At 40.9% G+C, this 24,398-nt stretch overlaps 3 protein-coding genes across 5 annotated transcripts; 2 read left to right on the forward strand and 1 right to left on the reverse strand.

The window, feature by feature from the left end:
- Nucleotides 1–613: 613 nt before the first annotated feature.
- ncaldb (neurocalcin delta b) lies at nucleotides 614–11,940 on the reverse strand. Its single transcript, XM_068333680.1, has 4 exons — nucleotides 11,761–11,940; nucleotides 3,868–4,294; nucleotides 2,854–2,959; nucleotides 614–2,402 (listed from the first exon to the last, which is right to left on the reverse strand). Exons 2-4 carry the CDS (start codon nucleotides 4,243–4,245, stop codon nucleotides 2,308–2,310), a joined length of 579 nt encoding a protein of 192 aa, XP_068189781.1. The 5' UTR covers nucleotides 4,246–4,294; nucleotides 11,761–11,940; the 3' UTR covers nucleotides 614–2,307.
- Nucleotides 11,941–16,907: 4,967 nt separating this feature from the next.
- Nucleotides 16,908–20,857, forward strand: zgc:136493 (uncharacterized protein LOC692276 homolog). The gene is made up of 6 exons (XM_068332847.1): nucleotides 16,908–17,121; nucleotides 18,920–19,298; nucleotides 19,525–19,696; nucleotides 19,804–19,982; nucleotides 20,093–20,189; nucleotides 20,701–20,857. Exons 1-6 carry the CDS (start codon nucleotides 16,984–16,986, stop codon nucleotides 20,855–20,857), a joined length of 1,122 nt encoding a protein of 373 aa, XP_068188948.1. The 5' UTR covers nucleotides 16,908–16,983.
- psmg2 (proteasome (prosome, macropain) assembly chaperone 2) lies at nucleotides 20,744–24,197 on the forward strand. Of its 3 annotated transcripts, none has more exons than XM_068332851.1 (7): nucleotides 20,744–20,880; nucleotides 21,940–22,111; nucleotides 22,200–22,258; nucleotides 22,397–22,515; nucleotides 22,590–22,769; nucleotides 23,570–23,754; nucleotides 23,859–24,197. In XM_068332851.1, the coding sequence occupies exons 2-7, from the start codon at nucleotides 21,985–21,987 to the stop codon at nucleotides 24,026–24,028; spliced, it is 840 nt and encodes a 279-aa protein (XP_068188952.1). In that variant the 5' UTR covers nucleotides 20,744–20,880; nucleotides 21,940–21,984; the 3' UTR covers nucleotides 24,029–24,197. The 3 variants fall into 3 exon arrangements, with proteins under 3 accessions (XP_068188952.1, XP_068188951.1, XP_068188953.1); XM_068332850.1 differs by lacking the exon at nucleotides 20,744–20,880 and adding an exon at nucleotides 21,540–21,755; XM_068332852.1 differs by lacking the exon at nucleotides 20,744–20,880 and adding an exon at nucleotides 21,542–21,755 and having other exon boundaries at nucleotides 23,634–23,754.
- The last annotated feature ends 201 nt before the right edge of the window (nucleotides 24,198–24,398 follow it).

Genomic DNA, 24,398 nt, shown 5'->3' on the forward strand with positions numbered 1-24,398 from the left:
GAAGATCCAGAAGGAGAACGACTTGCAGCTGTCCACCTTAAATACTCATCCTGATGATCGTCTTCACCTGTGTGTGTGGATCAACGATCAACAAGCTCGACAAACACATTTTGTGTTCCAATATTTAATTAAAGCTATTCAAATCAATAAAACAATGGTGCTCAAATTTATGCAACTGCCTACTTTTGTTTAAATAATTAAACAAAACCAATAATTACAAAGCAGAATCTTGAAAATGATCAGGGGCACCTAAACTTTATCATTCCCCTCTATCCTAGTGTCAGTTTAATATTTTATCTCATTAACTTGCTAAATCCTTAAGCTCTAACATGTGTTTGTCTCTAATGTGCTGTTTAGCTTAAGGCTGAGTTTAGTAGCTCATTAGCGACTAAACACCTCAAAGCCTCCTGTTGTAATTATATTTGACACCAAAAAATTGTAATTTAATAAATACATTTTGTAGATGTACAGTATATGACACGCCTAAAGGGAATATGATAAAAGTTGTATCTATGCTAATCCAAAAAAAAAAGAAAAAAAGTTGATGCATAGAAAATAATAAAAGAAAATTATTCCATGAGCCTTTAGGCTATATCCAAAAAAAGATAAACGGTAATTTCCCATTTTGTTTTTATTTGAGTAACAAAATGGACATTCTACTCAACACATAATGGAAGTTTAAAATACAAAATCTACAAAATGATACAGTGGCAAACCTTTTTTTTTTTGTTCGACAGGTAACAACTGTACAGTATAAACCGATACAATACTGAGTTTATTTCTTTGAATCAATTCGTCTATATTTGGCACTTGACCACAAAATGCTATTGAAGTAAAATGTGAGAATTGAAGAGAATGAATCACACCTGTACTTCCCCCAATTTACCGTACATACATGAACGTGTACCTCAAGGTGTTTTTAGACCAGATTATCATTAATACAGGCTCAGCTTATTGTCTACTACTGTGTCATAGTCGTGAAAACAAGCTCTCTGATTGCCTTACTGTTAGTTACATCTGCAATAAATTCAGTGCAGATGAGGAAAGAGAGAACCGGTATTTGCAGATGTTACAGGTGAACTCAAATGACGCATAAATCTGGATACAGTATATGATTTTGCAGGTGGGGAGAGGTCTGCAACTATTTCATCTCATCGTACGCAACGCTGAATAGATAGTATCACATGTGGTCCTCTCCTTTTTTAACCTCTACCATAAATATGAGTGAATATACTGTACAACTTTCTTATATTCGTCAAGTTAAAGAAAAATAAAATGTCATCAAATCATTACGTTCCAATAATTTATACATCAAGTGAACTTTTTCCATTGTGGCTAATGTCACAATGTTATCACAGAGTAAAAGAATATATAAGTACATACTATATATTCATAAGACGTCTAAAATTTTTTTTTTTTTGCTGATACACTTGATGAAGCATAGTTCAAGAAAAAAAAAATCACAGCTCTTGAACGGTGTCAAGTTGTACTTCCTGTAAAGGAAAACGTATGTAGCACATGCATGTGTGGACTTGGCATGGGATGTCACAGAAGAAAACCGATGTTGGAATCTGTTGTCGAAATATTGTCCTTCATTCAGAAATAAGTCCGTTTTGGTTTGATGTAAAATGACCTGAAAGTTTACAACACAAAAAAAAAAAAAAAAAGTTTTCATTCTTTTTAAAACTATAAATCTGCAGATCTCGGCTACACGAGCCAATCCGTCAGCTGCGAAGACTTCTAGTCCCAGAATCCTATACATCATTTCATCCAGTGTTTACAGGAAGTTTTAGACCACAATACGTTTGTAAAGATGCGTCTGTCGTCACATAATAACCCGGGTCAGTTAAAAAGAAAGAAAAAAGAGCGCGACTCCCTTTAAATCGGGAATGCTGCTTTCAAAAACCACAACTGAAAGAATAAAAATAAACGGCGGACTTGGATTCGGCCCAAATGTGCATGAATCTGTTGAATTATCCTCTTCCTAAATACCTGCTCAGTCCTTTGAGGTGTGTTTGTACCGCATGAGACCCGTGTTGTCTGTACCTTTCATCCAGGAATAGAGGCACATGTACAGTATGTGACTGTGGGTTTCTAAAAAGACTGCAAGTGTGTGTGTGTGTGTGTGTGTGTGTGTGTGTGTGTGTGTGTGTGTGTGTGTGTGTGTGTGTGTGTGTGTGTGTGTGTGAGAAACCATGTGCCTCCATCGCTCAATTGATCAAATGTCAATAATCTCAAGTCGGTCAGTTTTGACAGGTTTTTGGAAATGCGTTACACTTAAAATCAAACTGGGAGAAGTCCAGTTTCCTACTGGCCGGCGCTGCTGGGATCACACTGCAGCAGCCGGACGATGGAGGGGTCGTTCTTTGCTCCCTCAACGAACTCCTCAAGGGACAGTTTACCTGAAATAAACACAGTTTTACAGTTTATTAGTTCATCGTTTCGTTTATTTGTCAGAGTAGATATAACCAAAAATATATCACAGAGTCTGATTGATATAATTTTTTATAAGCAGGTCTTTTACCAGTTAATCTATTGATTTATTTATGAGTTTGTCGCGACACCAAGAATATTTCTAAATAATTGGCCGACCGTTGCCAGTTTTCATCTTTTTTCTGCTACCTTTTGGGTTTGTTGAGTTATATTCCAATAAATCAATCCACATTTTTCTCAATTTGGCCCGAGTATGAAGATTTACGACATTTACACAGAAACATGAATTTAACTGGGCTCAGAAATGATGAATTTAACTTTCAAACCTGGCTACATTTGTATTGATTCAGCTGATTTGAAATTTATCTCGATTAAAAATGTACTAAGATACACAAAAAAACTCAGTGAATGAACTCTTACCGTCTCTATTTGTGTCCATCTGCCTGAAGATCTTGTCTGTACGTTTCTCAGGTGTGGATTCATCCTCAGGCATCTTCATCACAGAAGAAACCATCTTATAAATAGCCTGAAAGCAGCAAAGGGAAAACAGAAACAGAAATGTCATTTTTATTCACTATTCTTGGACATTACGAATGATAATTCTTACTTAAAATGCTGAATATTTTCCTGAAATCACCACGTCTTACTCTCATAGTCATCACTATAACATTAAAGTATGTAACAGTAAATTAGAAGCATCCCTGGCTTGAGACAGACGGCTATTGTGTGTGTGTGTGTGTGTGTGTGTGTGTGTGTGTGTGTGTGTGTGTGTGTGTGTGTGTGTGTGTGTGTGTGTGTGTGTTTGTGTGTGTGCATCGCTGCATCTCTCCCACATTCACTTCACCCTCGACCTGGAGAACGGGATTACACATTCTTTGGCACGTTGCTCGATTTAGCGCCCCGATACATGACGTAACGTGCTCAATGGATTCCCAGCTAGCGTCTGATCGCTGTGACAGAAGTCTGATCCATTCATCCAATAAGACGGAGAGATTATTTGTCGTAAAGTTAACGCTGGTGCTGCTGATGACATGATGGCGGGGGTCTTTCTGCAACCACACAGTTGCTGGATGTAGCTCCAAGTCAATATGAGAATCGCAGGAGGGCCGCTCCCTTCTAGGAACACACCACAAGTCTTATTTAGAGACGTCTGAAGGCCTGAAAGGAACTGCTGGTTCTAAAATTACACAGTGACTGGATTTTCCCTGCTGTGGGCAGTCAAATGGTGCAGAACATGGGATGGATATATGATGCAGCAGCTGCTGAGGAAAACGCAGCTCCACTTGTTATCGGACCAGGGAACGCGGGTGTGTCACGATGTGATGCAACGTTCGCTGAACGACTAAAGCTAGAGACATCCAGATGATAAAAAATAAATCAACCAAAATGGACACATATGAAAAAGGAGACAGTAAGAAATAAGTTCAAACCAACCGTTACGATCTCCAGCATCTCGGCCTTGCTAATGTACCCGTTCCCGTCCAGGTCGTACATGCTAAACGCCCATTTCAGCTTCTGGTCCAGGCGCCCACGTGAGGTCACGCTGAGGGCGATGATGAACTCCCTGAAGTCTATAGTCCCGTCGCCGTTGGCGTCAAACGTACGGAAGACGTGCTCGGCGAACTTAGAGGCGTCTCCGTAAGGGAAGAAGTTGGCATAGATCTTCTTGAACTCCTCCATGGAGAGGGCGCCGCTGGGGCAGTCCCGCAGGAAGCCCTTGTACCACTCGGTGATCTCGTGCTCGGTGAAGTCCGTGTTCTCCATCAGGTCCTGCATGACGTCGGGACGGAGTTTGCTGTTCTGCTTGCCCATGGCTGCTGTTTCTGTGGTGAGTCTGCGGGTGAGTCGAGGGCAATTTAGGCTGGCGACAGAGAAGAAGAAACAAAGAGAAACGGGGAAAAACGTTACCAGAAATAATCTAAAACGACCTCGAGAATTTTAACATGTATGGTATGAAACGGAAACTGAAAAATAAAAATACAAGGATATTCATTTCTTAAATTACAAAAAAATAATTCATAAGACACTAAAAAAAAGAAAGAAATTTGTCCCCTTTGGTGCCAGAAAAACCCAGATTGGTGAGAAAAGACAAACCCAAACCTGAACTAACTGAAGGAGAGGAATAACTTAAAACGTGTTTTTTTAAGGAAATATCTCTGTTGGGTGAATATTTTTATCTTGTTTGTTATGTTTTTCATGAGAAAGTGCAAGTAAAGATCACCACGAAAGCAGCAATGCAAGACCGGATGAAGAGAAAATGTGGTTCCGGTGCACATAAAAGTTCTGTCACCTCTGTAACCACCATGCTTTTGTGGTGCGCACCCACCACGGATACAGTACCAACGACACTGAAACTTACAGTGCACCACAGTCGCTGCTGAAAACCCCATCGCAGCCCAATGTCGGTGCACTGCAGGTGCAGGAAGCAGAAGCTGCAGCATCTGCAACGATTTCGATGCCTCAACACAGAAAGAAAGACGTGGCAACCTAATTAATGAGCTTCCGTGCATCGCACAAATTCTAGTGCAGGAAGTGAACTTTAAGAGTTGATGAAGGGTACACACTACTATCAATCCCTGCAGCTCATGTCCTGAACACTTCACCCCTTCAGATCCCTCCAGACCCTTGGCCTAAATTTAGCTGAGGATAACATCAGATTATAATAGTGATGTCAGGTCAGGTCAAAGCAAATAACCGTGCAGGTAAATAATCTGTCACCTTTTGTATTTACAGTCGCTTTTTGTTTTAGGTTTTTAGGGCGAAACTTGTCAATAGGTAACAGGGAGAAGCCTATTCCTGAAGGTGTGAATCTCATAATCGGTGTCTTCAAACGACCAATTTAATACCAGGATTTATTTTCATAGAATCTGTCGTTTGAGGCTACTTCTGATTTGTTTCATGTTCTTTACAGTCAAGCCATTAAATAATCATAACAGACTGAAAAGAAGCAACCAGCATATTTAGTTCCATGTAAAGTGGCTGCTCCGGGGTATACTGTAGTTATCAATTTAGGATTAGTGATAATAAAGAGACAAACTCAACAGGAAACATCTAAATGAAACAGAACAAACATGTTCGCAAATTATGCAAACAAGTAAATGAGATTGGTGAGACTGTAAGGAAATCTGAATGGCCTGCAATTACATTGACTTCAGTCTTTTATTTGCCTTGATGTCACTTTCACACACACACACACACACACACACACACACACACACACACACACACACACACACACACACACACACACACACACACACACACACACACACACACACACACACACACACAAACTTGTTCCATACACAGTCAGCTGTAATCCTTTAATTAACTCCGAGTCAACAATGAGCCTGAGCAATCCATCAGCCGCCACTAATGAGTTCCCTGCTGTTACCTGTAGCTCACTTCAAGCTAGCGTAAATGCCGGAGCGAGGTGAGGAGATTAGCACCTGTTTACACGCTCAGCGCCAGCGGAACAAAACACAGCGGTCGCAACACAGCTGGGGGTCCGACGAGTGCGCCTCAAACACACACACACTGTAACTGTGTCTGGCTTTAAATTAGACAAGGCCTCTGGTTAAGACCTGAGGGGAAACACGGAGACTGTCTCTAGGACTGGGTTAGCACAGACATCAGGCTGGGCCACGCAAATCAAAAACCTGAGGGTAACTTTCAGGGCTATAGTGTGATAAACATTATGTATCTAACATTATTGTCTTCTTAACTCTATGGCAGTTTTACGCAGATGCATGTTCCATGTCAGCCTGTGTGTGCATGCAGTAAATTGTTATCTGCTTGTTGGAGTTTCTGTTCCACATGGGAATATATATATATCACTGTCAAATATATCATGGAGATGCAGTTTAACAAATAAACAGTTAATAAATAATTTATAACACAATATAATGATGATATCTTGGTTTATATTCCAGATAAGTGACATATTACACATTGTTACAACTATAATTTACTACATTTTCATCTATTATCTGTTTAAACCCCAACTGTGCCTGGAAGAGGAGCTATAATTAGATGGACTTGTCATTAATAAATGTTTATATGGCATCTGCTACCTCAGTTATAGCGTTCTCACCCTCCACCCAATCGCTCGGTCCGATGGGATCAGGCCTCCACCGAGTCACCGTCAGAGCTCTGCTATTTCTGACTCTCAGATCACTGCCCACAATTAACCGTTAAGACTCTTACCTGTAGCTTCTGGCAGACCCTCGCTGGTACTATTACATAACCAAGGCTCGGACAGGTGGACAGGTCACATGGTTGAGCCAAGTGTCTACTATCTCTTGGGGTCAAGACAAGTGGGTAAACACCAAGAGATGTTTAAACCCCTTGAGCTCTCTAAGAGGACAACGGGCCTGAGATAGAGTCCTGACCCACGCAGGCAATTAGCTGGCAGAGAAAAGCAAACGCTAGATTTACCCGCTGGGCCCTGTGAAACGTCTGACCCCCGAAAGTCACAACAAACCCTCTGTCATCCCGTCTTCAACCAAAGACAAACACAAATAAGGTTTGAATCTTGCTCAGAATGTCACAGCGATACGTCCCAGACATCTTCATCCGGAAGAATTATGAACTGTTTCTTGTATAAATTATGTCCAGTAAGTCTGTGTTATTGATTTTGAGAGAAGAGGATTCAAAGGACAGGGCTAGATGGAGGAAATTGATTCGCTGTGGCGACCCCTGAAGGGAAAAGCCGAAAGGAAAAGAAGAAGTCTGTGTTATTGATTTATCAAATGATAATGTTAATGCGTGCTTTAAAACAGCAGATCAGATCAGAACGATAAAACAGAACACATCCCAAAGTGTCAAGTCAAAACTCAAAAATATTAACTCTACTATAAAAAAGTAGAAAAAAGTAACGTAAAATGAATTAGCAATAAGTGACATTTCATGGACTTAAAACTGAGGAAGACTTAAAACTTAAGGAAGTTGAAGCAAATAAAACCCAAGACTCTGAACAATAACACCTGAGTGGATGTAGCAGCTTGAATTAGTCGACCTCCACCAGGTATCCACGCAGGAACATCTTGTCGTCGTCTTACGTAACCGTTAGAAGTCACTGGTCACAGCCTGCAGGTAAACCTAACCCACGAGTCTCAAAGATAATCCAAGAACAGAGCAGAGAGATCTGGGGGAGGCCAACACGAACCCGGAGTGAATGAGCTCGTGCTGATCGTGGAGAATTTATATTTGAGGCATTCATAACGCAACGTGATCTGTGTGCGACCTGGCTGCAGAGCTGACAGCAGTCATTCTCCACCAAACGGGCAGGCGATTAGGAGACCTACAAGATCTGCAACCTGATAGTCACACACACACACACACACACACACACACACACACACACACACACACACACGTTTCAGCTCTCATAAAATACTAAGTATGGCAGCTCTCTAACTCACTTTCAGCCAAGAATAAATTAGGGGGACCTCTGAGATCTGATTTGGAGTGACACCAAGACGATCAGCACATGATCTGGGGCTTGCGACATCACCACTGCTATTCAAGAGTCATTTCATTCACTTAGTTCTGCATCATCCAGAAACATTGATATCACTTGTTAAAACACATCATAACAAGCTTCACTACATGTCAGGAAATAAAAGCTGTACTAAAGGATGCTGGACATCAACACATCAGAGAGTTTACTACTAAAACTAACAGAAATATCAAATGGTATTATAGAATATAGCTGTAATATCATTATAATAAGCTTGAGCAACGTGTGGCATGAAAAAGAAAACACTTGCATCAAGTTATAATTGGGCAAATACTGAAATCAGGAATGGAATGGACACCAATTCAAGAGCCGGTAATGTATTATCCCTGATGTCAGGATGCAACTTCAGATTGTCTTTTGCAGACAGGAGAACCACACCAACATGGATGTTGCTCGTAACACATCCATGTCTAGTTGGTAGCATACAGCTGTTTGCCTTGGCGTCACAGATGAACTTATATCTGTTCATTCACATAGTTCTGTCATCGGAATCAGTACCAGCAAATGTGAGACACCCCCGCACCCTGTCATAACTCCTGCACGTATGAACTAATAGGGAGAAGGCTATCCGTTTTCTCACGTGTTCCAAATGTCAGGCGATCTAAAAGCGGCGACCCGAGACTCTGCCCAACATCTCGACACATCATTTCCATCCATCTGGAAAAAGGTCTTTAAATGTCCTCTGGCTTCGTCCCATTTGTGATCACTGATCAAACCAAATATTAAATGCTGCTGCAGCTCTGCATAGCGGAGGGAGCGCTCCTAGCTCACATTACCCCCATCACTACGCCCCGCCGTTTGCTGCAGAATGCTTTAGTGGCTCCTTGAGTATCTGACTGCAACTCTATCTCTGATGTTATTTGGTATAAGCTCGCAGCGGGTCCACGATTAGTCCGAGCTGAAGAAGTCTGTGGGAAGAGCAAACAGTTTGCTCCTCGTCTGTCAGGAAAACAAGAAGCCTCGGACATCAGGAAGAGAAAGTAAAAGCAAGAGATTTCAAGTGTAACTACGAGATAAATGTGTTGTTAATGCTAAAACAGCATCGTTTGTGTCTTCATGTACCAACAGACACAAGATTAAACAACAACAACTAAAAATCAATCAATCAGGAATGGAATTATTAGTGAAGGCCAAATCAAGTCTTCCTCTACAGAAGCGCAAAGACAGATGATTCACATCGGAACACAAAATTTAAAACACACACACACACACACACACACATCACCTCCTCAGACACCCATGATCGTGTTTATTGCACCTCTTAAAGAACCTCTATCAGTCATTTCAATGGATGCCATCAGAATGTGAACGGCGTCTACTGCTTTCGTCACATCTGGTACCGCAACTTAGAAACGACCGCAGAACAGAGTGATCAATGAGCTCGACGCACATCTTGTTTTAAAAAAAGCAACTTCTTTTGATAATGTCTGAAACCATTTGTTTCCTCTTCAAAATCCCATCCATCCTACGTTTGAGTGAGTCCCGAGGCTGCTACTTCATCGTAATGCAGCACACATGAGCTCCCACTGTCAGCCGGAAAGCTTTGTGCGTCAAGGCGCTGCTGAAAACCACAATCATGACAGAGGAGCCATTATGAGGGAGTGAATGAGAACAAGATGAAAAAAAGGTCAGCAAAAAAGCGACTGCAAGACGGCAGGGAGGGCTGCAACACAGACGTGGGACCGGACGAACACACATGCCAACACAAACACACACACACACACACACTTGCAGCAAATTGTGAATGATTGTCCAGGAGAGACAATCCTCTTTCTGAAACAGCATCATGTGAAGACAAAGATGTCAGAGATGGTAACACGTCAATCAGTCCAAAGATGAAGTTGCATGCATGCAGCGCATCCGTCCAAAAGAAACAGGCCCCATCTCATCTCATTCTTTACCTCAGCTTCAGTTTAAACTTCAGCTCATCCTCATTTTCATTTTGAAACTCTCCCCGTCTGCTTCCTCTAAAAAAAAAAGGTCTAACTCGATTCAGAAAAAGCAGCGTGCGAAGCCCAGACGAGTTTAACTACAGAGGATGCTGCCAGCTCGGCTGATCTGGGCCCAAAACAAGACTGAAATACATCCCAGTCAACCAAAATAGAACATCTGTTTAAATTTAGTGTACATGTGAGGAGTTCAAACATCTTGAAATGTTTGCAGGGATGCTTTTGACACCAAGTGGGCTATTATCTCAGCTCCACCCTGGTGTCAGCAGCTCCAAAGGGGGCTTTAAATTTTTTTGTGAATCAGTTTTTTCTGGGGGGTTTTTTTTTCCTTTGACATTCACACATTTATTTTTCTCCATCCAGTCATGTATTCTCAAATCTTCACCCAGTCCAATCAGTTTGCGAATGTCTTTGTTTACATCTCACGCTGAGACTAAAACAGAGCACTTATTTACCACCGAAAAGTAAATTTGCAAAACGACAGCGAGGTTTCTCAATTCTTGAAACGGCAGCAGGTCTAGTTCTCGGTTGATCCTCAGTCTTGCTTCTGATGCCCTGATATGGAAACATGAAATGATCCACTGATGAAGCAACTGAATGCAGGACTGCAACTTGAGCCTCTTGTCATTATTGACAGACTGCACTTAGAGCCGCCTCCATAATAAATAAGCAACGCACAAACAAACATAAAGTGGCAACTAAAAAATTTAAACCACCTGACCTGAACATATTGTACATTTTGTCTGAATATGTTAAATATACTGTATATCATCCAAACTGCACATTATTATGAAAATTTCACATATTACCCAGGGGGCATAAGGCAAATGCATAATTCATGTGGTATTTTTTTTATCTGAATTGATGTAGGTACAAATTAAATAATAAAATTTGTCTAAAACCGCCGCTAAAAACTTCACACCTCAGCATTAATCGAAACACAAATACGATTCATTGCATTACAATTAGTATTTACTATTAGACACCTCAAGGGCATAGACATTAACTGCTAATACGTTCTTGAATCAACATTTAATTAAAAAAAAAAAAGGAATATAATTGCAAGTTTCTTTTTTAACGTCAAGTGATCTTTCTTACGCTGACATCCACACATCTAAGAAGAGTCATTAAAACACAATCAGAATAATCTACTAGCTATTTTTTGGTCATTTCACCTTTGTTATATTCATTTTTCTGTCTTCCCAAGTCATTCCCCCCCCCCCAGATGTCTGAGAATAATTGAAGTACTGGTTCTGAAACCTCTTCTAACTTCCATTAGACAGCATATTAACTTCAGAACGACCATAATACATTCATTAACAGTGATAAAAACACTTTAACTCACTTGTGGAACTAAAGCATCACCAGTGGAGCCTTTCTACCTTCTCTCTGCGGCTTTTACCCACTGATCGAATGGTTGTTGTGTGTTTGTTGTAATGAGATACCCTGCTTCATTTAGCCATGTGAGCTTCTAGGACTCCTTTTTTTTTCCACTTGTTCTCCTCACTCGTGTTACAATAAATTATAGTGTGCATCAAGATAACATCTCCTTCTTCTCCCTGGGTTCATTTAGGTCAGAAGGAGCAGCAGCCTCATCCGATTAGACGTCCAAGTTAAGCTTTATCCTCTGCTAGCATCTTGTAACACCGCAGCAATACAAACTTATGATAATGTAATAACAGTAAAAATACTATTATTCCTATCATAAAGCCAAAAAAGGAGTGTTAATAATACTTTTTAGTTGTACACTGGTTGTTTCAGTCTCTCACCTGGTTTACATGCAAAAAAAAATAAAAAATAAAAATAACAGGAAGAGGATGAGAAGCGGACAGACGAACACAATTAGCGAGCACTTACCTCGCTTAAAAGTTACTATGGAGGGCCTGTTAAGAGTCTCTTAATGGTCCATAACCTCCTGGCACCGCTGAAAGTTTCTCAGACAACAACAGGGACGCAACAGGTTGTGGGACCTACGCAGGAGTCCGACTTTCCCGGCTGCTCTCAGACTAAACTCTGCCAAGCTTTCTCCTTCAGCCACTGCACACATTACAGCTTCACGTCGTGACGTCAAACGCTGTAAGTCACGTGGGGAAGGCCGGCGACCAATAGGGGAGCCGTGTCGTCCTGGCAACAAGAACCCGAGGACGATTAGCAGGCTATGAGAAAATTGAATCACGATCGCAGTGTTTCCTAATAAATAAAATGATTAATATGTAGAATATGAACACGAGTAGAAGTAATTTTGACTGCTGTACTTACGCATATGCTAAATAAATTTAAAAAAATTTTTTTAGAAATCAATCAATCAATATTAATCAATGATGTTGGCCTGTTTTGGCTGATACTGGTTAGATATGGTTTCTACTGTAAATATGTAAACATGTAAATAAATGGTTGCTTTCATACTCTATTAGGTCTTTTGATTTAATTTGATTTATAATGTAAAGTCTATACTGTATTTCTTTCTCTCTATTTTTTCTCATTTTGGGCCTGATTCTAATATTAATCTGCATGTGTCTTTATTTTATGCTAAATTCCTTATATAAAATGATATAATTAAATAAAGACATAACATCTGTGCAAATGCATTGTCTGACAGTACTTTTGCATGCATAACATATGTCCATATTAACTACCTGGTTGTTTTGCTTGAACGAAGGCGTATTTGCAACCATGTCATTTGCAGGAATTCAAATGATATGGACTAGCAGGTATGGATTTCTTTCCAAGCGCTTGAAAACATGTCCCTAAGCTTACATTACATTACCTCAAGTGACTATTTAATAAGCTTTTTGTATTTCCAAATATTGCGAGATGATCATGATGATGATGGTGGTAATGATGATGGTAATGAAGATGATGGAACAGATTATGGTCATGATAGCCACCATATGTTACAGGTGTTCCCATGAAAGCACATTGAGAGACATGTTTTACCTAAGACGATTAGTGGAAGTCAAAGCCAAGTGGCTTATTCAGCTGCTGTCCCAGGGAGCGTTTTCTTAATGGCCTTATGAAACTCCTCCCTCCTGTTGACTCAGCAGAATCCTGAACACACTGACAGATATATTTATCCACTGCATTCAAAGACTAAGCATGAAGACAAGCTTTAAAGGTCTGTGGTAACTTTCATGACACGTGGATGTAAGTGTCAAGTGTTGGAAAAGTCCAAATCAATGACTAACAGTACAAAAATAACTGAAGTAGAGGTTTGCAGGAGCCATATCTGATTCAAGGCCAATGTCCATCATGATATGGTCATATGTTATCTTATGTAAACCCTGATTTTTCCATTCATGGCGGTTCATCATTCATTCATTCATTCATCTTTTGAACCCGCTTCATCGACTGTTGCGGGTCGCGAGGTGCTGGAGCCTATCCCAGGGGACATTCCGGGTGCGACGCCAGTGCACCGCGGAACCACACAAACTAGTGTGGGGACGAGTTGGAATGAATATTTACAGCCTTTTAAAAATACAAATCTATTTTCATATTTATCCAAAATAACAAAGAAATCAGTAATTATTATCGCACGCTACATTTCTGATGTGGTCTGGGTTTGTTCCTGACTCAAGGATGTATGGTCTTACCTGAGCAAATCACTGTAACATGGTAAATAACTGACTTGTCTCCATCCATCCACTCCAACATATCCACCATATCAAAGGGGAATTTGATGTCTTTGAGACAAACTTCTCAAAAACTTTATTCTGCGTCGACAGAAAATACAACTTTTCCAGTAGATTACAAGGAAAGCATAATGTGAGCTGTGATCATAACAGTACAAAAAAAATATCACAATTGGCACGAATAAATACTGATGTTATTGTTCGTCATTAGTAATGCTGAAATTAAAATTACAAATAGACAACTTTAGAAAATAATGGAAGTAAGCACACAGCACTGACAACATCCTTATTCACTCTTAACAGAAGTGGAAGCCCTTCAGTGAGTTTGACCCTGAAGGAGAATCTCTGACAAACCCTGACAACAACCTTTGACTAATAGGTTTGCATAATATTGATCTGAATAGCAGTCCACAGAAGACACACACACACACACACACACACACACACACACACACACACACACACACACACACACACACACACACACACACACACACACACACACACACACACACACACACACACACACACACACACACACACACACACATACCAATAAGGCCTTGTCTGGAACAGCTCAAACACCAAGAAGCTTTGAACTGCTGAGCCATCGTCTAAATCAGCTGGCCCCATGGCTCCACACGGGCTCCATCATTAGGTAACAGCGGCTTTAGAGACAACGCTAAGTAGCCGGCTGTTGGAGAAGCTGTTGAGAGCCACAATAGAGGACTAACAGCCTCTTCTGGCTGATTATCTCTTACCTAACCTGAAGGTGCTAACCTTGTGCTGCTCTGAGCGAGGCCAAACTTTGGAGGTGACATAAGCTCAGGCATCGAATCCCTGACGAATCTTAATTAGAAGACACATCTGGAAGTTATAGCAATAAAAATTAGTGAAAGTATGACAGATAAAATGCTTTTATTGCTATTTTTTTATGATTCATCTAGGAAATGTGACAATATGATGCTGTAAAAGGGTGCTCCATCGCATGATGAGGGTGTCAGTTGTTCCAGTAGACAAATCACAGGTCACTGGACAGTGGAGAGGAGTCGATGATCCTCCAGTCGATAAAGAACTGCACCACCTCTACTGAGTTGAGCTTTGCGTCATGAGCAGGTCGTGCTGACTGGATTACCAAGCAGGTGAATTAATTCTCCACCAGGACATGTTGCGTGCTGAGCTGCTTGAGAACAATTAAAGAGACGGAGGTGCAAACTTCGCCTGTGGATGTGATCTCAGCCCATGGAGGAGAAGGAAGACTTCTGAACAAGGAAACCTGACGAAGAAAAGCTTCAAAGAGAGAAGCTTGAGACTCTAAATAAAAGATTTGGTCCTCAATAAGTTGAAAATTATTTTTAAAAGATTGTGATAACATATACCAGGTTTTTTTTTGTTTTTTTAAAGCCATATGTAAAATATAATTCAAAGATAAATGCCAGTTTCCATTGTCATTATAAAATTTATACATTTGAGGATAGTATTGAGGTAGTTGTACTTTAACTTGACACTTCCATTTCAATTCAGGATTACAGACTAAAAAATAAATAAAATGCAACTAAAGTGAGCCTTAACAGAAACAAAATATTATAATAAGCCCCAAAGAAGGTGTGAAAACAAACTCTGTTTTTATTATTTATGACATTTATCCACATCATATGATTCAATGTGGGTCACTTGTTCTGAACTGCCACAACAAAGTAGTTTACACGTATATGCCATGCATATGATTGGGTTGTTTAAAGTTAAAAAATGCAAATACACTACAGTTTGTTCATATGTAAAATATTTGAGTATTTGTTCAGAAGGAACTCAGACGTGTTTTCTTTGAAAAAAACCACTTTCCTCCAATGGTCCAAAGAAAACAGACAAAACAGTCTTATGATCTTCTTCTTTTCCTTTTGGCTTTTCCCTAAAAAAAAGAAAGATGATTGTCTGATAAACATATTTAAATGTACATTTTCCTCTTTAGTTGCTTGTTTCACTGCAATTTACCTCTTAAAAATTATGAAAAATATATAAATATTGGTGGATCTAATTTAATTTCAATCTAGTTGAATTAAAAATCTATTTGGTGGATAGATATTTGTGGTCCTAACATTGATGATTATGTTTAACATGCATTGTCTTATTTTATATGCTGTGAGGAGGCAAAGCGAACGAAAGTACATCTCGACTGCTGACTCAGGATGGAGCTGTGGACGTCAGCGATCCACAGAGAGGAAGAGGTCACTTGAGGGCTCGACTCATCTGTGAAACCACACGTCAGCTATAAATCCCCACGTGGCTAAAATCATGAGGCTGTTAAAACAAGAAACACTTCCATCAAATATGAGGAAATAATGTATGTTTTTATTAGGAGGGAGTGTTGGAGACAACACTTCAAAAAATATCTAAATGAAATAAGTGATGTATTTTCCTTGGGTAAATAAATCTGAACTCAATAGACCACGTGACCCTCCATCCACATGATCTATCCTGGCATTGTCTTTTAATTGTGCATGTGGAAACGCTCCGACATTTCACCACATTGTATTTGCTTATTAAATATAGCAGGTGACGTTTTATGTGAGAAACTCAAGGCTTTCAGGATATGAGGTGACAATTAATATTGAAGAACTACCGCCATCTAGTGGTGATGAGCTCAACGACATTTCAGTTCTGATGAAGGTTCGGCAACAATTCCTCCGGCTCTTTAACAAACGGCATTTCAAAAGCATGAACGTGTATTAAACACATATTTATAGTTATACTTGCTTAAATCAAGCCTCTTAATAAAATAACTTCTTATAACACGGTACAACTCATTGTCTAAAATTACCAAGATGCCATTTCACACTTGTTATTCTTGCAGTTTTATTGAAATTTTATCAAAACTAATTCACATCAACCAATTAGGCCAATATACTGAATACGATCATAAAACATCTGCTCAATTAGATTTCAGATTTTAATTACAAACTCCAGTAATTACAGGTTTAAGCAGTACTATTACAAGCGTGATGAAACTTTCCCACATACGGATTTAGTGACAGATATGGAAGATCAAATTTAACCAATCAGCGCTGTTGGTGGGCGGGATTTAAGGTCACATGACGCGCGAACTCTTCCGGGAGCTTCCGCCCTCCTTCTTCTCTAATTGTCGCGAAAACAGGCTTTGCGACGCATAAATAAGCAATTAGCGGAGTGGAGAACAGAACCTGGCAAGAACGGAAGGTGAGAATTTAAGTTTATTTCAGCGACATTTAGAATAGATCAAAATCATTGACTCATAATTCATTATTTCCTCACATGCGCATTGTATTTGTGCACTCAGCTTAAAGGCTCGTAAAAACACAAATCGAATCAAAAGTAAGTACAGTTATCTATGCCAATCCGTTTTTATCAAGGTGCACGGTTCACAGTTATACTTGTATTCATTTGTTTTAACACTAATAAAATAGTTATTTACAAAATGATTCATTTGTCCGCAAGAATGCAAAGTCTCTGTTATATCCAGTGTTTGAGGAGAATGTGGAGACAAACTCAAGCGCTCCAATTTCTCAGATCGACAAACATGCACAGATCTGCACGCCAGCTGCAGCCCGACAAGGTAATGTGCATTTTAAAATTTGTACTTAAGGGCAACATGCTGCAGTCATGCATAGGTGAAAGTGCAAACTGTGACTGGATTATGGTTTAATATCAAAAGTATAATGTTGGTATAATGTCAGGACACAGGTGATATGTGATATATACAGTATATATTTGACCTTTACAGGGCAGAGCAAATAACATTTATCACAAGGACTGAAGTTAAATACCTGAAATCTCCCTCTTGGATCAGCAGAAGCCTTGGTATCATAAATATCTGATAAATTGTCTATGAGCTCCTTAATAAGACATTTACAGGTATGTGAAAATATATACTGAGTGTTACCGACTGTTATGGTGGATGGGGGTGGTTTCATTTCGCAGGCGATGGACCTTGACTGAGAGAAGGGTCCATTCTAGTTATTGATCACAGGTATTTGGTATGTTGCAAGAAGGCCGTGACAGTGAGTTTGCACAGGAAGCCACAGTAACACTGTTACTATCCATCATTAACTTAACATCTAAATTAAGGACCTTTTCACATCTTAGAATGTTAACAAACAAAATACGTCTCCTATACAAGTCTGTTGACTTTTGAACTTTAGGAAAAACCATTAACCTTTGCTGTTGTCAGGAGCAGGTCCTCCTCTTTTTTGTACTTTATCCACTGGTGATATTGTACTCCCCAGTGCATACCTGTGTAGGTTTGTGCCACATTAACCTTTGGATGCCCTTGTGGGGTCTGCATAACCCCATCGGTTTCGGCTGTGTCAGTGGGTTTGCCCAAAAAGCCACAGTAACACTGTTACTATGCATTTTTATCTTAACATCTAAATAAAGGACCTTTTCACACCTTAGAATGTGAACAAACAACATACGTCTCCTATACAGTGAGGTCATTACTCACACAGATGCTACCGGCATATATGACTGACTCTCTCAAAAAATTAGCATATCATGAAAAGGTACCTTACATGAGCTATTAACCTATTCATCTGAGTCAACAAATTAATGAAACACCTGCAAGAGATTCCTGAGGCTTTTAAAAACTCCCAGCCTGGTTCATTACTCAAAACAATTATGGGTAAGACTGCCGACCTGACTACACATTTCTGAGTGAATAGACTGTTTCCAGAGATCTGTATCGAGGCACCTCAGTGGGAAGTCTGTGGGAAGGAAAAAGTGGGGCAGAAAACGCTGCACAACCAGAAGAGGTGACTGGAAGATTTCATTTTTCAGCACGATCTGGCACCTGCTCACAGTGCCAAAACCACTGGTAAATGGTTTACTGACCATGGTATTACTGTCCTCAATTGGCCTGCCAACTCTCCTGACCTGAACCCCATAGAGAATCTGTGTGATATTGTGTAGAGGAAGTAGAGAGACACCAGACCCAACACTGTGGAGGAGGTTAAGGCAGCCCTCCAAGCATCCTGGGCCTCCATAACACCTCAGCAGTGCCACAGCTGATTGCCTCCATGCCACGCCGCATTGAAGCAGTCATTTCTGCAAAACGATTCCTGACCAAGTATTGAGTGTATAACTGAACAGAATTAATTGAAGGTTGACTTTTTTTGTATTGAAAACACTTTCTTTGTGGTCGGATAAAATATGCTAATTTTTTGAGATGGGAATTTTTGGTTTTTCTTTACTTTTTTGTCGAAATCCTCAATATTAAAACAATAAAAGGCTTGCATTACTAAGTTGTGTGTAATGAATCTAAAATATATGAAAGTCTAATGTTTATCAGTACATTACAGAAGATAATGAAATAAAACATTGATCTCATGTGGTTTTCACCTCTTTCATCCATCCAGGCGATGGAGGACCACAAACCATGGGCTCTGTTCTCGGGTGTAGGTGTTAACGGCTTCCTGGAAGACTTTGTTGACATAATCCATCAACACTTCCACGCCATCAGCCTCGAGGACTTCCTTTTGAAGCCTCAGCTGCACGGGCCCAAAATCCAGGCCTTGCTTTTGTGGAATAATCATCCACCAGTGGAGCCTTCACTGCTCAGCTTGCTTCCTTCACTAAAGGTGATCACCAACGCAGGAGTGGGCATCGACCACCTGGACGTGCCGTACTTGGCTGGACTTGGATTAAAGATGGCCAACACCCCCACCGTGGTGGGCAATGCCACTGCAGACATGGCGATGGCTCTGCTTCTGGCATCGGCACGAAAGATCGTTGAAGGTGAGCCCGTTTTGGTCAATTTTATTTGCATTTGTGAATCACAGAATGGCCTGTAAGGGTTTTATCATCAGTTTGACACCATCTACCTTCAGACTCTGGAGTGGAACGGAATCCGTCCAAGACTCGTAGCTTTTAATCCCTGATACGGCTTTTTCGTCTGCGTCATGAGATCAAAAGTGTGTTTTTCTACAAAAGAAGATTGTTTTTTTTGTTATTTTTTCCATAGGCCACCAATTGGCTGTGCACCCCAAGCCCCCCTATTGTGGACTAGACATATACGGAGCTGAAGTTACAGGCTCCACTCTGGGGATTCTTGGAATGGGAAGTATTGGTTTTAAGATTGCGAAAAGGGCCAAAGGATTTGACATGAAAATCCTGTACCACAACCGGAACAGGAGGTACAATTTTAAAACCCAACAAAACACAAAGAAAAGTTAGATTTTAAAGTACTAATCCAACAAAACTGTGAATAATCAGCTTCATTTTTCTTCGCCGTGGTGATCAGGAGTGTTGAGGACGAGCAGGAAGTTGGGGCGAGTTACCGTGAGAACATGGATGATCTGCTGAAGGAGTCCGACTTCGTGGTGCTGGCGGTCAGCCTGACTCCTGAAACTAGGGGCCTGATCAGCCGCAGAGAGCTGACCGCCATGAAACCCACGGCAACCCTGATCAACATCAGCAGAGGTGAGATTGCAGTATTTCCTGGCCTTCGGGAGTGCTGGTTGAAGTGCTGCAGACATAACTGTCAAGATATTTCCAAACACTGAAATATCTCTTTCATTTCCGTGCCACAGGTCCGGTTGTGGACCAGGATGCTTTGGTGGAAGCTCTGCAGTCTGGAACAATTCAAGCAGCTGCGTTAGATGTGACTTATCCAGAACCTTTACCAAGGTGTCAACGGAGTTTTCCCTCAGTCTTCTGATCAGTCAGTCAGTCATTTTCAGATTACCACCGCTGTATCCGCCGCAGCGGGTCACGGGGAGCCAGAGCCTATCTTGGCGGCACAGGGCGTGAGGCGGGGGACACTCCGGGCCAGTGCACCGCAGAGACACACACAAAGACATACAACCATGCACACACACACTCATTTCTACAATTTGGAACGGCCAATCAACCTGAAGCACATGCTTTTGGAGGTGGGAAGAACCGGGAGAGAACCACCCAGAGCGGGACTGGAACCCGGGTCCGCCGTGTTGTGAGGCAGTGCTAACCACTGCGCCACCGTGCTCCCCGACTTCCGATCATTTTATATTTATTTATATATTGACATATTTATCAGTGGACTGACAGCCATAGATTGTTAGAAGGATCTGTCGAGTTTGATCAGACTGAATTGAAGAAAGGACTATGAATAAACACTCCACCAGCTCTATGCTGAATCCTAGTTGTTCTTCTCTTGCAGGAATCATCCCCTCCTCAGCCTTCCAAACGTACTGATCACCCCCCACCTTGGCACCAACACCATCGCCACATCACGACGGATGGTACAGGACAGCGTAGAAAGCGCTCTGGCTGCACTGAAAGGCCAACCTATTCCAAATGAAGTCAAGCCGAAATAACTCCTTTCAGATTCACAGCTTGGGTGGGTCCTCCAAGACTGGCTTTTTTAAATTAGTTGTAATAAATTGGAGCAACAGCTCCCTTTCTGCTTCATTATTCTTATACATTTTAAATATTTTCATCCTCTTTTATGTGTCACTGTTGTGTCCTGCCATATTTGAGATGAGTATAATTTTTTTAGGGGGTTTCTCCTTGGTTTAATGCTGTTACTTAACGTTTACCTTAATCCTAACTCTTGCTTATTCCTGTCAGATTTGAACCATGCCTAAAATAAAATATAAAAGTATTAATCCTGAGGGATTAATAGATAAAAACAATTGTTAAAATATAACAATTTTATTTTTATAGCAAAACAGATTACGAAATGAAAATGTTGAACCATTATTACTATTCTTAGGAAGAATTCAGTATAAATATTTTATATTTATGCTACTGTCGGTGGCATCAGTTGCAGATCTCTTCCAACCATGTAAAATCTTAGTACAATTTAACGCAACCGGTAATATGCCTGATTAGAAAATGAAAATAAAAGATTTTAATAATGTAGTGGTTAATTTAACCTATCAACTGTTGCACACAGGCTCTGACAATGGGCACAAACCTGGCTAAACTTACTTTAAAAAAAAAAAATAACGCGTTCGTTATCCTTTTTCACTCAGGCGTTTACAGAACTTACCCAAAAACGCGTCATCAAATGACGCCGGAAAGTCCACAACACCAGGCACGAAAACGAAAGCGCCGGGAGAATCTGATCGTTATTGACATGTTATAAACATCCCATAATCCGCTTCTTCGATACTGTCGGGTTTGTGGTCGCGCTAGCTAACGTTGACGAGCATCATGTTCATCCCCTCGCAAAATTCGTCGCCATCTTTTAAAGATTTCACCCTCGTCTTGGTGAGTGACGCATCTGGAGTCCCACGTTTGCTAAATACCAAACGTCTCATGCAACACGTGGAAGATATTGATCTCTATCGAGGCATATAATTTCCTTAAGTATCCATTCTGTGTGGGAAATTAAGTTACTTGAATTATTTAAAAAAAGCCATGAAAACTCAGTTGCTGTGTCTTATCTTACCAGCCGGCCGTGGCCGTGGGTAATGTGGGGCAGCTCGCCGTGGACCTCATGGTGTCCACTCTCAACATGAGCAGGGTGGGCTACATGCACACCGACTGTCTCGTCCCCATGGCTGGAAACAACCCGTACAGCAGATGCAAAGAGGACGCCGAGGAGCTGCACACCTCTGCAGAAGGTGGTGTGATCACTGCTCAGGTGGACGTCATGACTTCTATCGGTGTCTTGTCGAATTACAGAACCTTCCAATCTTCTCTCACCAACAGTTTACTCGGCAGCAGCACAGAAGTTGGCCGTTCTTCAAATCCGGGCACCGATTATTGAGGTAAAACAATCTGCTACACTTGTTAGCATTGCGTTCGTGATCCAGCAAGTATCAGCAAAAATGGCTTTATTTGTATATTTAAAAGATAACTCAACGTACAGCAGTTGTTCTCTTTATTATATTCATTTTTATTTACAGACTAAAACCAAAAAGTTCATCCAGTTGCTCCTGTCGTGGATCAAAACGAGCGGCTTCTCCAGAACGGTGGTTCTGTCCAGTAGCCACGCCTACCAGAGAGACGACCAACAGCTGCGAAGGTACCGTACCACGTGACCTCGATCCGCGCCGCACTTCCGTATTTTCATGACTGACTAGTTTATTTCCGTGTTAGCGCCCCCCTGAGGTACCTGGCCACGCCCTCCCTGCTGAAGGCGGCCGCAGACGCGTTCACGGAGCTCGGATGGCGGGAGATGGAACGAGTACCGGCCTTCCCGGGGCTCCCGGAGGCCAACGCGGAGCCGCGCCTCTCCATTCCCGGTGGAGGAATAACGAAAAGACTCTTCACAGAGAGGTAGAGAGAGTCTGAAATTTAAGGGCAATTATTTTTCTGTATGTTTACAAAGGTTAAATATTTTTCACATTTACACACAAGAGATTTAAAAACCCAGATCATAATTTGCATTATAACATCACCAACCGCACCATATAAGTGAAATAATTATGACAGCTCTGCTAATATTTTGGATCTACTAAAAACAAACGTTTCCATGGAAATTGAGTTCTTAAGTTGAGTCTAAACAGGTATCAAGATGTTAACCAGAATACACAGGAGTGAATTTTAATATTTCAAGTTTTCTGATTTTCTATGGTTTCCATGGAGACCCCTATTGTTTTTGGTAACTCACAATGTGGTCAGTTTGCACACATCCAAAATAAAAACAATGATTCGAGTAGTTTTCGATTTAACAATATTATTTTTTAGAGTAAAAACCACAATGACTTTAACCACAAATCCCAAATGACTGCTGCTAACCCTTCCCTATAAAAAGACACAATGATGGGGGAGAAAATGACATCTGGAAAATACCACGACTGGGGTCACATGACCGGAATCTTGACCTCGGCTTGCTGTAGGGGCACAATCCACTCATCATCTGAGAAATTTAATGCTCTGCTTTGTCAGATTAAAAAAAAAAAATAGGATGAAAAGTACAGTGCATATTTTCCTGCGACAAACTACCCATACAAACACAATGATGCACGTTAAGAGTTAAAAACAATCAACTGTATGTGTAATGAGGGCCATGTGACCCAAACATAACATGTATATGACAATTATTTCCTATTACAGCCTCTTCATTTGTGTTTAAGGGGGAAATGTCTACACTCCCTAATAATTGTGGCCTTTTTCATGCCCACCGGGTGTCGTGTTCAGCTGTGCAGAGGATCTCCCACTGGCTGTGCTGCTGCTCTTCTGTTCGGAGGGCGACAACATCCCAGATGCCTTCACGCTCGTCAACCACCTCAACGACTGGCTCCATCTACTCGACGATCCCGTAAGTCTCTACCTCCAGGACAAAAAAGTTAAAAACATCCTGTTGTAACTGCAAGCAGTGGGATTAATGATTTTGCTCTGGTTCTATCTTCATTCACATTTTAGAGCCTCAAGCAGAACACGTGGACGACCCCGTCGTCTTGGAGTCTCCTATTCGGAAGCGGCGTCCCTCCGGCGCTCTTTTGATTGTTTTTAGTGCTCAGTTGATAAATAAAACTCTGAAAATAAAGATTTGTCTTTGGCATCAGTGCTATTCAGCCTTAGGATTATTGTGACCTCTTTGAAGAGGATAGTTTATAGTCGAGGCTGATGATAGGGAATGCTATATGCTTGTAAATCTTGTATTATATTGAATTATAAAACATAAAACAATTTTGATACTGGTAAAGATCTAAACATCTCATGTACAGGAATAAGCTGTACAATAAAACATTGTTTCAAGAATCAAGCGTGAATTCGTCTGAAGTGATTAAGGCGCTGATGGTGCTCTTCTCACTGGATCCTGCCTCCGCCTGCTTGACTGAAAGTGGTTGGCCAGGTTCCATATTGTATTCCTGGTAGTACTGCCTCCCTGAAACTTGATTCCCTTCTCCGAAATGTTCAGACAGCTTTCACAGCAGGAACAAGACTGCACTCCGCTTCATG

Source organism: Antennarius striatus, chromosome 14 (assembly GCF_040054535.1).
Source record: "Antennarius striatus isolate MH-2024 chromosome 14, ASM4005453v1, whole genome shotgun sequence".
Taxonomy (NCBI): Eukaryota; Metazoa; Chordata; class Actinopteri; order Lophiiformes; family Antennariidae; genus Antennarius; species Antennarius striatus.

What these genes read in the sequence shown, in the direction of transcription:
- zgc:136493 (XM_068332847.1), top strand. Translation starts at nt 16,984, where the DNA reads ATGATTCATTTGTCCGCAAGAATGCAAAGTCTCTGTTATATCCAGTGT. An exon ending in GCCAGCTGCAGCCCGACAAG is followed by an intron (nt 17,122 to 18,919) that starts GTAATGTGCATT and finishes TCATCCATCCAG; the next exon opens with GCGATGGAGGACCACAAACC. An exon ending in CCTGATCAACATCAGCAGAG is followed by an intron (nt 19,983 to 20,092) that starts GTGAGATTGCAG and finishes TCCGTGCCACAG; the next exon opens with GTCCGGTTGTGGACCAGGAT.
- psmg2 (XM_068332850.1), top strand. Translation starts at nt 21,699, where the DNA reads ATGTTCATCCCCTCGCAAAATTCGTCGCCATCTTTTAAAGATTTCACC. An exon ending in TCCGGGCACCGATTATTGAG is followed by an intron (nt 22,259 to 22,396) that starts GTAAAACAATCT and finishes TTTTATTTACAG; the next exon opens with ACTAAAACCAAAAAGTTCAT. An exon ending in AAAAGACTCTTCACAGAGAG is followed by an intron (nt 22,770 to 23,569) that starts GTAGAGAGAGTC and finishes TTTGTGTTTAAG; the next exon opens with GGGGAAATGTCTACACTCCC.
- ncaldb (XM_068333680.1), bottom strand. Translation starts at nt 4,245, where the DNA reads ATGGGCAAGCAGAACAGCAAACTCCGTCCCGACGTCATGCAGGACCTG. An exon ending in AGATGCTGGAGATCGTAACG is followed by an intron (nt 2,960 to 3,867) that starts GTTGGTTTGAAC and finishes TGCTGCTTTCAG; the next exon opens with GCTATTTATAAGATGGTTTC. An exon ending in GATGGACACAAATAGAGACG is followed by an intron (nt 2,403 to 2,853) that starts GTAAGAGTTCAT and finishes TGTTTATTTCAG; the next exon opens with GTAAACTGTCCCTTGAGGAG.